This window comes from Stegastes partitus, unplaced genomic scaffold, assembly GCF_000690725.1.
Source record: "Stegastes partitus isolate 25-593 unplaced genomic scaffold, Stegastes_partitus-1.0.2 Scaffold369, whole genome shotgun sequence".
NCBI lineage: Eukaryota > Metazoa > Chordata > Actinopteri > Pomacentridae > Stegastes > Stegastes partitus.
In genome coordinates, this window is record NW_007578100.1 from 401,172 (window position 1) to 415,891 (window position 14,720).

The 14,720-nt window shown below is 42.0% G+C and overlaps 1 protein-coding gene across 2 annotated transcripts in view; it reads left to right on the top strand.

Moving 5' to 3' along the window:
• Positions 1-14,720, top strand: part of mgll (monoglyceride lipase) — a 55,460-nt gene that overhangs the window by 9,321 nt on the left and 31,419 nt on the right. For both annotated transcript variants that reach the window (XM_008284721.1, XM_008284720.1), the window contains one exon: positions 11,550-11,656. In XM_008284721.1, the coding sequence (XP_008282943.1) occupies positions 11,550-11,656 (107 nt within the window). The remainder of the gene's footprint in view (positions 1-11,549; positions 11,657-14,720) is intronic.

Here is a 14,720-nt window from a genome sequence, read left to right on the forward strand (position 1 = left end):
AAGATATGAGGATGTTTACTTCCTCTTGCCTCCCCAGCAAATAGATGGCTAATAGGAATTTTACTAAACGGCTACATTTCACAGTAAGAACCAATCAAACTTTGTGTTAACCCTGTGCCTTCACTGTTCGCTGCCTTTCAGTCCACCGGGTTTGTTCACTTTCAAGACCTGCCACTGCTAATTTAAAAAATATCACAGCCAACAGCAAAGCTCACCAGATGTTCTGCTGTTGGCTGCCAGAGTGAACACAACAGTCTCCATGTACCCCCAGCATCTGAGCTACTGAAAATCCAGTGGATTACATTTATTGTTGATGGCAGTGTCACCACAGCAGTAGGAAAATCCTCATTGTTAGAATGTTGTGTTGCTAATATGACTAATGGTAAACCCGATGGACATTCAGAAATAGTGGAAACCAGTAAAAAAGGACTGGGGAGGTTACTGTGTTTTCATGTTGCCTGTTGTACATCTGTGCAGCCGACGCTTGGCCAGTGTTTACATTTGCATACTGCATTTAATACAGTCGAATCCCATGTTCTAATTTACATATTTTTCTGGTTGTGTTGTAAGACAACAGAACGAGTATAAAACAGCGACGCTGCTCATTAGGACTAAATGTTAATCAGTTGTCACTTCAGAGCTGTTTCCAAGCTGCAGCTCTGCACCACTAAACTGCTGATTTTATAACCACAACATTGCCTGACAGACTCACCGTACGATACAAACAGTGGCTGGGCTGAGAACGGGGCGACATTTTCATGCAAATTTATTGTTCAGAGAGGAAGTTACAAGCGATACGAGCCCTGCTCTCGTACACTAGTTCATGTCAGCGGCCATGCAGTCAGCTGGTTCTCTCTACAATGTCAGTGAGGGTGGGAATAGCAGCAGCTATTTTGAGCTGAAAAATCGGAACATGTATTCTAGGGACATGTGAGACTTTTAATTTGCTGAAAAGGGGGACGATATGAGACCTAAAACCACCTCAGTCATGTAGAAGAAGAAGCTATATTGCCATTGGACAAGAGTACAATGAAATTTGGTTTGCAGCAGCTAATATGGTCACAGTCTAAGAAAAAATAGTTAAAAGGTGATATAAATGATAGAATAGCAACAAAATATGAAATATAAAATAAATACTATCAGATGTTTGTTGCCCCTCGTGAGGATGAAGCAGTGTATAGATAATGGATGGATGGATGTTTGTTCTTTAGGATGATTATCAAGTGTTATATCCTAATATGTCATTAGAGAAGGGCAGTAGCCTGAACTGACATACACTGAACGTACAGAACATCAGAATAACCCCCATGATATTGATTTTTGTTGTTCTGCCCCATTTCGAGCAGCTGAAAATCATTTATCTGGATGCTGTCCTATTTGTTTTTAATCTGTACAATGTGTACAGTCTTCATAAGAGAAGCTAAAAGGTTCACAAACGAAAAACATTGTCAATGAAATAAGGCTCTAAGGGTTCCACTTGGATGAGTTTCCCAGGAGGAATGTAGATATGAGCTCTTCATATTCTGCCTTTTATGCTCACCATGGCGTCAGAAAGCAACACAGCAGCAAAACTTACAAAAATGTGCAAACCTTTTATTATTTTAGCCCAAATGTTTCTTGCTGGCTCGAGGGTAAGATCAGGTTAAAGGTCACAGCGCTCTTGAAAGATCCTTTCACTCGAAGCAGGAAGTAGGTGAGAGGTAGAGCGGCGGCGGCGGCACACGGGGATATCAACAATGATTGACAGATCCTCCAACAGATGTCTGACTGGGGCTTTGAACTCACATAGACAACATCACCCACACTTGCAGCTATACATCCACTGCACACCTGTATCCTTACCAGCACTGCCGCTGATGGTTTCTGCTTGAGTTTTCCTTTCATGTTTGTGTTTTTGGCGTCGGACTATTTAACGCTCGTTTCCACTGTGTCCGTGGAGGATATTACGAAGACAAAGGGCCTGCAATGGCTCCCTTCATGTTTGCGCTCAGGGGCGTGTTACGGCTGAGTAATCCGGTGCATAAACTACGAGCGGCACTTGTAATTCCATAAAACCCAACGAGCAGGTGATTCCAGGTGCCAGCTGCGATCGCTCCTCGTAAATTAAATACAAAAAAGAGACAGTAAGAGATTATTCTAGCAGTAGGTGCATCACCAGCAGCAGCGGCTTTTACATTAACATAAGCCGAGACACGGATTATCCAAATGAGAGTATAGATAATTGTCATGGTGTTTGGTCAAATTATTAGGATTTCCATAAATTACTTTGAGGATTTTCGCTACTATACAAATGCATTAAATAATATTAGCTAATTTGAGTAGAATGTATAGGAGCAATCAAACAAAAATGCAGTTTGCTACAGAGAAAGGGCAAAGGTGTAAAAATGAATGTAGAAAAAAGTTTAGTTCCAACAATAATGGGAAGTAAAAGCAGCAGAATCAGAGGTAGTGTGTGTTCTTGATTGACGTAGGGACACTGAGCATGAACTTATGTGCAATCCTAAATAATGTAACAGGGGTCTAAGACATGGGATAGTTACTGGAATGTGCTCAGTGTTTCTCTCTGGGCTGTTTGGCATCTGATGCTGAGTTTGCAGTGTCAGTTAGCTTCAGTCTTCAATTCAGTGCATCCCTGTTTCACAAAAATAACATTTCTATACAAATAACTGCATTCTTGTTTATGATTTTCTGGCTTAAAGGTAAGGCTATGACATAGTAGGAAAGGCTTCTGGGCTGAAGGTGCCACAAAATCCATAACACAAAACAACACAACAGGAGTCTGAGGTTTCTCTTTCAGTTGAGCCAATTTATTTATTTATTTATTTTTAGCAAATTAATGAAAATCTCACGTGTGTCCATAATGAAGAAAAGATGTTTCAGTTTGCTCATGATGTTCTACATGGGTTGGTCCAGTGTCTGTAGCTTTGATTGTAGAGATGCGGCTGCTGGCCACGCCCCCTTCAGGAAGTGGACTCTGTGATTGACAGCACAGAGGAAAAACGTTGACTGCACAGACATGAATGAGAGTGTGAGACCAAAACTTCCTATTGCTTTTAAGTTTCTCTCTGTAGGATGATTTTAGATAAAAAAATATATATGCTGAAGCCACAGTACATTTGGCTTTTTTGGGTTTTTTTAAAAGTTATTTTTGGCCTGTTTTTAGATAGAACAGTTGAAGGAGAGACAGGAAAGTAGGGGAATGGTTGATGAACGGGATTCGAACCCATGGCCACCATGTCAGCGGTTATAGCCCCTGTACATGGGGCGCCAGCTCAACCAGGTGAGCTAAAGCGGCAACCCCACACAGTAGATTTGTTGAGTTTTTTCCCATATAAGTCACTATGTCCTACTCATTCCACTGTCTGACAGCAGAAACAGATGTAAATAGCTTTATTAGGAGCACAGTACATGTGAGCACAGAGAGCAGGAAATAAGCAGATGTAATGCACTGAGTTTAGATTTCACTGATGCAGAAGCAGTGAAATGTCGCTAACAAAACAAAAAATGCTTCTTTCAAACACAATTCCAAATGTAGTTTAATCGTAAAGGACCATGATGTTTAGGAGACAGGTTTGTTTTTAAAAATGATACGAAGTCCTGCTTTGAATGTTCATGTTATTCCTGAGCAGGTGTCTCCATCCATCTGCATAAAGGCAGACAGCTGGCACATCCACAGTGACATTTAGTTTTCTGTTAAACCTTTCACAACAAGGACTGCACATTGTCGTGTGTCATTATTGCTGGGAACAGCCATTGATTATGACTATTTTCAGACAATTGCACCACAAATGCGGTGCCCTTGAGCTCTGCTGTGTTGAGATCTGTACTCTGCAGCGGGGGTAAAATGTCCATCTTGTGTTTTAGGTGAACTGATAAAATGAATCTTTCACTTTGCACAGGATTTAAATAAATAGTGTGCTCTCTGTTTTCGTCGGTGTAAACTTTCCTGCCGTGGCTGCCTCCGCGCCTTCATTTCTCCCCATCACACAGCAATTTGCTCCGTCTCTCTCTCTTTGTGTTTTTCTTTCCACGCAGCACTCTCTTGCTCAGTCCTTCTCCATATCGCTTTGTCACACTTGCACTCTGACTCAAACGCCATCTCATTTTCCACCTGTCTCATTGTTCTTCTCCGTCATGTCTGTTTCGTTTCGCTCCAAGTGCATCAAATCCTCCTGTCACCTGGGAATCCACGTGAAAAAGTGTCTTAAACAGTCCTGTGATACCTTGAATTATGCAGACCTTAAGTACAATGCAATGCTTGTGTGTGTCATGCCCCTAGAGCGAGGTTAGCAAAATGCAAAGTACCATGGACGTATTAAGAGGACTGGATACCACGCTGCCTCTCAGACTTGCTGCTGTAGTCACTTGCTGTATTGCACATGCTTATAAATCACCAATACAAAACAAATGGTAGAACTGATGACAGGACACCAACAGCAAAGATCAATGATTACTCTGTCTACTGTGAAATTCTAACGCCATGTCCCAGATAGCCGTTTTTAAAAAATTTGCATGAAGTGATCACAGTGTAAATCTATGGGCTGGGCAGGAGCGTACACGCAGGGAGGGAAATGCTACCGAGCATGTGGGACGGTACTGAACAACATGGAAGCAAACTCCAGAGATGGAAATCTTGTTTAGCTCAGTGAGAACTGAAGTGACTGGGTGCCATCGTTGAGTCTGCTCACAGTAGACTACTCACAGATCTGGTGGGTGAACTGGTGAGATAACTGCAAATACAACAACCAACCAGAATATGGGAGAGCTGGTCCGACACAATAGCTCTTTGAGGTTCTGTCGGTTTTCTCTGTACTGTAATCGAGATTTTGTTCTCAGGATTGCACATCAAAAGAGTGAGAGATAAGCCCGTAGTGCTAATGAGCTAATATCAGGTTTACAGTTTACTCCATGATTGCACTCTTGACCCCTGTCCTATACCTGTCTGCAAACCACTTTGGTCCAACAGAGAAGATCATAAATGATAAAACAGAATAGTGACACAAAGCTCTCAGACTCATACTTTTATTGTCTATGTCTCTTGCAGATGTCTGCTATCTGTGGTCCTCTTTTATTTCTCCTCTACTTTTTTTTTTTTAAACTTACACATCCGTATTATATATGTACGTTCACTTAGTCTGCACTTAAAGAAGAATCCTGGCTCATTTCAACCTGTTATATTTCCCTTTAATGTGGTTCTAGTGGCTCCAAGTGTCACGTTACCTTTGCACTCTTTCCCTCAGTTGTAGAGGTTGAAGGGAAACAGCATTTAGCAGAGAACGTAGCCTGAGCTCCTTACAGCTTTCCAAAGAATCTGATTGTTACAGAAATCCTTTTAAATGTTCATCTTTTGAGTCCGTCAAAAAGTAAAAATGAAACTAGCTGCCTGTGAAGGACATTTTTCTAATTATTTTTAGCTTTCAGCGTACAGGTCAGGCTGCCCAGTCTTGGCCTTTTGTTCCAGTTGATTTCCCCTTCTCTCGAACAACCATGTTTATGGATTGACATTTACTTGATTAATTGCTGTTTATAAGTTAACCAATTAAACATATTTTAACCGACAATCCAGAAGACACAGGACATGCGAGCCAGAAAGAGTATTGTAGATAAGCTGTAATACCTGGTTGCACAGCTAGGTGGCGCCTCGTACTGTTTAGTGCTGTAGCGACCAGAGGAGGTAGTTACTGGGACTTCGGGCAGTTCTGTGTTGGCAAGCAGAGAGCATTGTGGGAGTTCTGCTAGTAAATGGCCACCATGACATAGTCTTTTGTTAACAGTTAATGCCTACCAGCCTGAAACAGTGTATTCAGTACGAGCTGAGTTGACAGTGTTTGTAAGCTACGTCAGCATCCTACATCGTGATCGATTATTGATTGGTAACACAAGAAAACAGTTGGGAATTAGCATCCCTATTCAAAGCTGTGGAGCTATTAGTTGTGGTGTCACAGCTGGGATTACTCTGTATTTATGGCAGGAAGGCCACCAGTTTCCTGAGATAGGCTGTCTTTCAGGACGTCCTGCCGTCTTTCTGCCTCCATCCCCACAGTTAAAATCAGATTGTGAACAAACTTAGCATGTGCAGATAAATATGCCGATGACGAGATCCGCTGGCAAGCATCCCCTAATGCAGTAGCAACATGTCTGTTCTATTCTGTGTTTAGCCTCGGCCAAGAAAAACTAAGATTTTGTATGATTCATATAAAAATCAACTATTTTTGAAAAGCTGCGTGGAGCTAACTGCTCTGCAAAATGCTCTTTACAAGCAGTTTTTTGCGACTCCTGAATCTCTACAAAGCAAAGTTAGCATTAGAGCCACAATAACCACAGTGATGGGAAGTACGCCAGGTTAAAACGCACCAGAATCCTCTTTTAAATAGCTCTGATGTACATTTGTGTCATTAACATACCCGTGTTTAGTCATGCTGTCTCGTCTGGCTGCTGCTCAGTCTAGACATGTGGACACCAAACTCCCTCATGCTAATTTAACACCACATTATATTTATATCGAGCCATGACGGCACAGCTAATTTGACACCTTCCGCTTACCCCGGGGGCGATGTCATCTCTGAACGGCATTTTTAAATGTCCGATAACATGTAATTGAAAAATGCAAAACAGTGAGTCGTGGAAAGCGAGATGTTATGAACTTGTTTTTATGCCTTCATTTAGCACTGTTGACATTGAAAGTGTCTAAATAGAACCCAGCCATCATTGTTTATACCTTGCTTTTCCCACAGTACAATGTCTGGACGGGTCTTTGATGGAAAACAGCTACTGTTTGCTTTAATTAAGGTGATAACGGACAGGGCACATGAGGTTGGGAACAGTAATGGAAAAGTAATTGAATTTCATATCAGAGCTCGACAAGCATTTTGTGATCTCGTGGCTAATTTTGAGAATTCCTTGTAAACCTGACAGCTGAAGGTGGAGAACTTGAGCAGCGACTGAAGGTTTATGAACTCTGTAATCTTGCGTTTGCCAGTCAGCGTTGCATTAAGGGGATTAGGGCTTTGGCTTTGTTTCGTGCCTGTGATTGTTTGGAGTAGCTCTGAGTCGAGCCAGTGGGAGGCACAAACTCTCACTCACTTTCTGAGTGTTTTAATAAGGCTGGTTATAAGCCATGTTGTTCCAGCAACTGAAATGGTGTGAGAGACGAGTGGGTCTGCAGTTCCCATGGGCCAAACCAGACAGTAAAGAGCGATAATTAGAGAGAGTTAAAAAGAAAAAGAGAAAAGTCTCTTGTGTCTGTAGTATTTTAGCTTTATGTAAAATATTCAGTACATCTCTAAACAGAGGTCTATCATGCAGCGATAGTGTTCAGCTGCTCCAAATGGCAAAAACATTGTTTCAGGGCTGGCTGAGCGCTCGAGGCTTTGTTCTGCTGATCATAAGGTCATTGGTTCAAGCCCCTGCATTGCCAAGCTGCCACCATCGGGCCCTGAAGCAAGACCTGTAACCCTATCTGCTCCAGGTGTGGCTGACCCACAGGCTTCCTAACAGGCTTGAATATGTGGAAAGACTGCATTTTGTTGTGCAATGACCGTAAAAGTTTCATCTTCCGTCTTCATTTTACCTTTGAAAAATACCTTTGGATTATTAGAGGTTTGTCTTCTCTCTAGTGTGTAAGTTTCTCAACAGAAAATTAACTTTTTTATGATTGATTAATTAGGAAATCACCTTTAGAAATGGGAAAGTGCCCATTTCTCCCCATTATACATGAAACATTTTTCTTATTTTACCCTAAACTGTATCCAAAAGCCAACTTTGGTGTGACGTTTGACCCCCAAAACACACTGGTGCAATTGAAATATATTATATTTGGGGGGAAAAAATGCAAAAATTACACCATTAATCAGGGCCAGAAGCTGCAAAAACAACGAAAATATGTCAGATTTTCAACTTTCTCATGGCCCTTGAACTACTTAAGGTATCATTCTGTCAGAAAACATGATCAAATCTAAAGTTAAAACTTCAACATTATATCAAAATCACTTTGGTCTACATGTCTTAATTAAAAATTGGCCAAAAATAAACAATTTGCAGCAATCAGACTTTGTAAAAAAATAAAAATTCTGTGCACATCAGCACAACCAGCAAGCCATTAGTGGTTCATCTACAACCAACAATCATATAATAAAAATTCAGGGATGTTTTTTTTTTTTGCTGAACTAGGCTGAACTGCAGGCCGTGTTAACAAAAATGTTCAAAGTGAAATATCTATAATACGTAGAGTCCCCATTTATTCCAGTATTGGTAATCTGTGGGCACTTGGAAAAGTGTTGTACATGTTGATTCCATTATAACTGAGCCTTAATGCACAGAAGACATTTCTCTCTACCTCTAGTCCATAAGAGGTGCAGCTCTTTGCATTGCAGTGACAAAAGAGCCCCCAGTGAGTAAAAATGTGAGCCAGACTGTCATCGGTCTTCTCCTTTTGCAGTAAAGCCTACAGCAGCATGTGGAGTGGTGTCTGCTCAGGTAAAGGAAAAACGTCAAAAATGTCACAGCCTATTGAAGTAACACTTGCTCTGAGCTAATGCCTCTTGAGCCTCACCAGACCACTTTTTAGCCAAGTGGAAATAGCGAGTTGGCTTTTGCACGGCTGAGCCAGCGAGCTGCTGACGCCTGAATATTGTCACTTGTCTGCAGATGCCTGTCGCTGAGTGAATGCAGACATCTGTTAAGATTCAATTTCTGGGTAATTAAATCCTTCAAATTTTTCAGAACGCGGTCTCCTACTGCTAGCTGTCAGCAGCAGACGTGTCGCCTTTATTTCTTCTCTTTGACAACTCAGACGCACTTAGAGCTGGAATTTACAAGATGAACAAAAAAAAAAAATGGAAGAAGTGAGATTATACAGCAGCGCAAAGAGAGAAAATCGCTGAGAGAAAGGCGAGCAAATGACAAACGGAGCGTACATTGTGTTCCTCGCTGTACAGTTGTCTTTACAGTGAACCCGGTTTACCCCCATTAATCCTCCGCTGCCCCTCTGCATGTGTGTTACAGAACATCTAACCCACACAAAGACACTCATTCACACACATTCTCGCTGGTTTTGAGTGCAAAGGAAGTCTTAGCCCAGAGCGATGGCTTTCTAAAAAGGAGGGAAAGCGCAGCCGGTGAAATCTGCTAATGAAGCCTGATGAACAGCCACTTCTATTCTCCTCCTCCTCCTCCTCACCCATCCACCCCCTCACCCCTCAGCTTCCCTCACACTTCCACTCTTTCTCCCCTGTTTCACGTCGCTCCCTCTTCCCTGCGTCGCCGCTGAATACATTTGGGTTAATAGTCTATTGCTGCTGATTGAAGCTCTCACAGGCTTCTCAGCGCTGCTGCTTAGAGGAAGAACACTCAAGCATTTCAGCGCTGCTTAATATGCACTGATAAAAGAAGCAAAACCTTTAAAAAAAAGAAAGAGAAAAGCTTCCCAGAGCTGGCAGAGACTAGACTATTAATTAGCAAAATATATCTCCTGCTGAGTTAACGTGAAGTAAAGTTCAGGATTTACTTCACAGGACACTTTGTGAACCTCTGAAACACATTAAATAGGTGAAATAAGCTTCGACCTAATCAGTCTGTTTGGACAAAAAAAACCACTTTGTCGTATTTATTGAAGGTTTCAGCAGGATGATGATCTTCTACCTGCTAGAGATGTACTAGTTTGGTGTAAAATCCTTGCACAAGTGTTACTTTGACCCACAAGAACCCGGTAAATTTTGGATTACTTTGTTTAAAATTGGGGCTGCAAGGTGGATCAGTGGTTAGCACCTCGCAGCTAGAAGGTCGTCGGTTTGTATCCCGGTGAGGACACCTGGGATCTGTTTGCATGTTCTCCCCGTGCAGCGTGGGTTCTCTCCGGGTTCTCCGGCTTCCTCCCACACAGTCCAAAAACATGTTGAGGTTAATTGGTGATTCTAAATTGTCCGTAGGTGTGAATGTGAGTGTGCTTGGTTGTCTGTCTCTAAGTGTAGCCCTGTGATAGACTGGTGACCTGTCCAGGGTGTCCCCTGCCTTCACCCTAAGTCAGCTGGGATAGACTCCAGCCCCCCATGACCCCAGTGAGGATTAAGCGGTGTATAGATAATGGATGGATGGATGGATGTTTGAAATTGTAAGAGCACTGGCCTTGGCAGAGGACAGCACTTTTCCCTCTAGCTTGATAATGTGCAGTTTAAATTTTAAAGGTCGAAAATGGCATAATTATCCAACTTGTTTAGAGTTCTGGCTAATTAAAAGAGGAGATTGTGATCCGGTTCACGTTTTGTCATATTCAGGGATCATCTTCTCACGCTCCTCTACAGTGCACAGAACTTTTACATTTTCTGTAAATGGGAATCCGCTTAACTCGACTCCATCGCCCGTCTGGAGTGCACGTTCACGCTCGTGCACGGTCACGCTCGTGCACTGGATAGGTAGCACTGAAAGGCTTGCTAAATCTGCTAACTATGCTAACGGCTACAAATGATAGCAACAATCTTTTCTCCAGAATCACAGACTCTACCTTTATCTTTTTAATGTTTGTGACACTGACAATTTGTGATAAACAAAAATAGAGAAAATGTGCTGAAAATTAGCTTTGTTGTTGATGCTAACCGCTAGCCTCGATGGTAAAAATATTCTATAATAACCCTTAAAGTCTTTGCACGGAAGCGTATCATTGCATATCTGTCAAACACTTACAGGGACACAATGGAAAACATCTTTGGTAATGAACATTTTTGTGTATTTTCTACTGAAAATTCTGCAACCATGTGCGAGAAAATACAAACAACAGAAAGTTACGTTTATACAAAGTTCTTCAGGTTACAAATAAAGTCTCAGTGCAGTTTACAGCATTCACCCATCAACATAATGGTTTTTCCTTACGCTGGGGAGAAAGAAAAATAACTTCAAGTGTTTATTTCCGTCCAGCCTTCTTGAGCGAATACATTTTTAAAAAACCACACTTGGTTAGAAACTGAGTCACTGAGTCTGCTGTTGTGAGAAAAATACATACAGTCCACCTTTTTTTTGATATTCTCAGAGAACAAAACCAATGTTTCCATCGCTTTAGGTCAGTTTAAGGTGAGGAATGTTAAACCGGGAATGACTGTTTTAAGGGGCACATTGTGTTATGCTGGATTCCTCTGTGTCTGTTTTGAGTCGGGCAGGCAGGGGTGGGTAGAGGCTGGCAGACCGACAGATGGATGATAGCTGTTATCTCTGAAAACACAGTCTGCCTCGCTCTCAGCCTGTCTTTCTCTGCCGTTCTTCATCTGTCATTTTTTTTTTTTTTCCTCTCATCTCCGTCCCTCATCACTCAAACACACACTGAGGCAAATCAGACAGACACAGATATGTATTCTACTAAACCAGCCATAAAAGCTCCACAACGACCTGCTGGTGAGGTGTGTTTAGGTTCTTGATGCAACATTTGTCCTGATTTAAGGGGTCAGAGCTGGACTCTATCAGTTCATCAAGGAAACAGGACACTCCCGTGCAGAAATATGCAAACATTTTCTGTTTGTTTGAGAGGTCAAGTGCAGGTCTTAACTTTTGTTCTTCCTCTCCAGGGCTCTGGTGTTTGTTGTCCATGGCGCCGGGGAGCATTGCGGGCCGTACGATGAGATTGCGCAGAGGCTGAAGGAGCTGTCCCTGCTGGTGTTTGCACACGACCACGGTGAGTGACAGACGCATTTGCAGGGCTGTGATGGCGTGCATGCATTTACACCTCCGTCATGTTTGCCAGGAGTTCATATGCAAAAATGGCTTCATAAACATCCATCGTCTTTGTGTCTGTTTAGTAACTGTCCTTGTTAATTGTTGTGGAGGGGCTAAGCCCAGTAGAGAAAAAATAATTAGGTGGTAAATTGCTTTATTGTTCTGCAGCAGCGCCTCTGTGTCAGTGTGTAGGTGGTGCGCTTTTAATTCACTGTCAGGGAACATGTCACACAGTGGCTGTGTCCTAAATCACTCCCTGTGTCCTGTGTAAGTGCACTATATAGGGCATTTTGTAGGGGTGCCCGAATGTTAAGTTACAAATGTTACACCCTATATAGTGCACTCAAAATATCCCACAATGCACCGTGACAAGTAGTGTACAGCCGATGGTCACTAACCGAGTAATATGGACCGTCATGCACAGCGCGAAAGGAAATGGAAACGAGACAAACTCAAAAAATTCCCGTTTGTTTTGTTAAATTTTATTTCACCCGGACAGTGAACGTCGCTAAAATTGCAGCGCTCGGTTGTGATTTGGACATAGGACACTACTTTAATTAAATTGGTTTAAGTTACTGGATCCTGAAGAAACGCTCTCTCATCTGGTATGTACAGCAAAATGACAATAAACTTGATTTAGTTAGATTTCTTAGCTACGCAATAAACTGAATTTGATGTGTTTGTACTACGCTGTTGCGGTACAAATTGCGGCTAGCGAGCGACGTAATTAATAGCTCGAGTAGTGTCCGAAATGTTACTTTGCCGAGGTGCCTCCTATATAGTGATCACTATAGGGCAGGGGTGGGCAATCCTGGTCCTCGAGGGCCGCAATCCTGCATGTTTTAGATCACGGGTGTCCAATCCTGGTCCTCGAGGGCCGCAATCCTGCATGTTTTAGATGTTTCCCTCTTCCAACACACCTGATTCAAATGATCAGGATGGTTTTCAGGCTTCTGCAGAGCTTGATGATGAGCTGATCATTTGAATCAGGTTGTTGGAAGAGAGAAACATCTAAAACATGCAGGACTGTGGCCCTCGAGGACCAGGATTGGACACCCCTGCTATAGGGAGTAGGGAGTGAGTGGGTGATTTCAGACACAGCCAGTGTTGTTTCACCAGATGTTAATGAAACTTCAGGTACGTAGGTTTCAGGGAAATTCTGCCCAGTTTGACCCGTCAGCTCAGGCAGAACCGGTTCAATCCGTCTGCATTTTAAGCTTCAGGTCGGGCATTTTGTTCCAGAGGAAATCAAGTAAAGTTCAGTAATATTGTCAAACATCATGCAGTGTCTGTGTGGTCTTGAAAGGCTCACACAGGAAACCCAGCTGAAGAGGTTTGGAAGGAATGTTGTCTTTACAAAATCACCAAAATTACACAATTTTCCAGCTGTAAGAACTGAGAGAACCACTAAATGTTGAACTCTCTGATGGTTCCTGAACAACTCATCAGTGAAGTGTCATTAATTTGGGAAACTTCACCAAATCTGAGCTTATTCCAAGTTGTGTTGTATCATCAAAATCACATCATTTCTCATGTAGTTGTGTTAGTTAACAGTTATGCGACAAAAAATCAGGGATTTTTGTGTTAGTTTGCACAGAACAAAGAGGAGAAAAGTATTAAAACAAATAAAAAATGTAAGAAGTTAAATATCTATAGTGTGTAGTGCTGCCGTTCTATTTTTCAGTGGTGATCACACGTGTGGGCACTTAGTAAAATTTTGTACATGTTTATTAAAACTTTTCCCAAATTTTGTGAAATAAATAATCAAAGAAGTTCAACTATTTTCTTTTTTTAAATGATTTACGGTATTAAAACTGTTTCATGCTGCACCAAAGACATTTTTGAGTTCCTTCTACTTCTACTCAGGCTTGTGCTGTTTCCATAGCGGGTCAGGACTTTATGTTGCAATAAGAAATGAGCTCACAGTGAGAAAAAATGTACGAAAACACCCAGAAACTACCTGGAGATCAGAGGGTTAAATAAAATAAGATATTGCACTTAATGCTGCAACATGCATGTGCAGGTCCGTGTGGATTACAGCTCTGACTGCCCTGCAGGAAGGCGCCCGCTGCCCTTCTAGTGTCGGCAGCATAAACCTGTGCTGTGTGTTTCTTCTGTGTGATTAGCTTTGTAGTTTAGAACGGGGGTTAAATCAAGGGTCACACTATTGTTTCTCTTTTATTGCTCCTGCTTGGAAGGTCATTTAGTTGTTGTTATTGTTGGTAATGCTCCAGATTTTTTGATTGTTAGAACTTTCAATCAAATAGTCCAGAAAAAAACGCTCACTTCACAACCTGCTCTGACAGCCTTTACATCTATAGTTTTTTTTTTTTAAACGTCTTGTCAATGGAAAAATGCTCTCTTGGCCAACTGTGCTCTGAGCTACTGTTTGGATGTACTTGGCAGGTATTAGATACTGCAGGAATGTGTGAACTCGTGAGACTCAGCAACAGACAAGAGCCTTAAACAGCAGCATGTGTGCTCAGTAAACTCTTCTACAGGTGAACCACAGAGGATGTGAGACGACAAAGAAATGAAGTCTCAGCTGTGGAAGCCCTTACAGAGGTGGAGCTCTCAATAAAACGCTGACAGAGATAATAAAAAAAAGGGTGAATGATGAGGAAGACGGAGGCTGCTCACAGAGGAGCAGTTTGTTCAGCGACTCGCGGTAAAATGTCACACTGTTAAATGGAAAATACTGAACTGGAACAAGTCCCCGTAGACGCTGGTTTTTCATCTGTTCCTCTCACACTTACACAGAAACACACACCGCCTCGAGCAGTTGACATCTTTCGCTCTTTGTCGTTTGTACTTTCTTTTCTGTTTCTCGTGTGTTTCTTTCTAATTATAGGACTTTAAGTCGTTTTCCCTTCCCTCCCTGCACAGACTGGAGGATTCTTCCATCTGTCAGACGCTGCATATATTTATCAGTCAGCTTTATTTATAGATCGATTACAAGTTACAGAATTTATCTAACAGGAGTTGATTAACAGCTCAGACTTCGGAAGCGAAATCCAAAACTC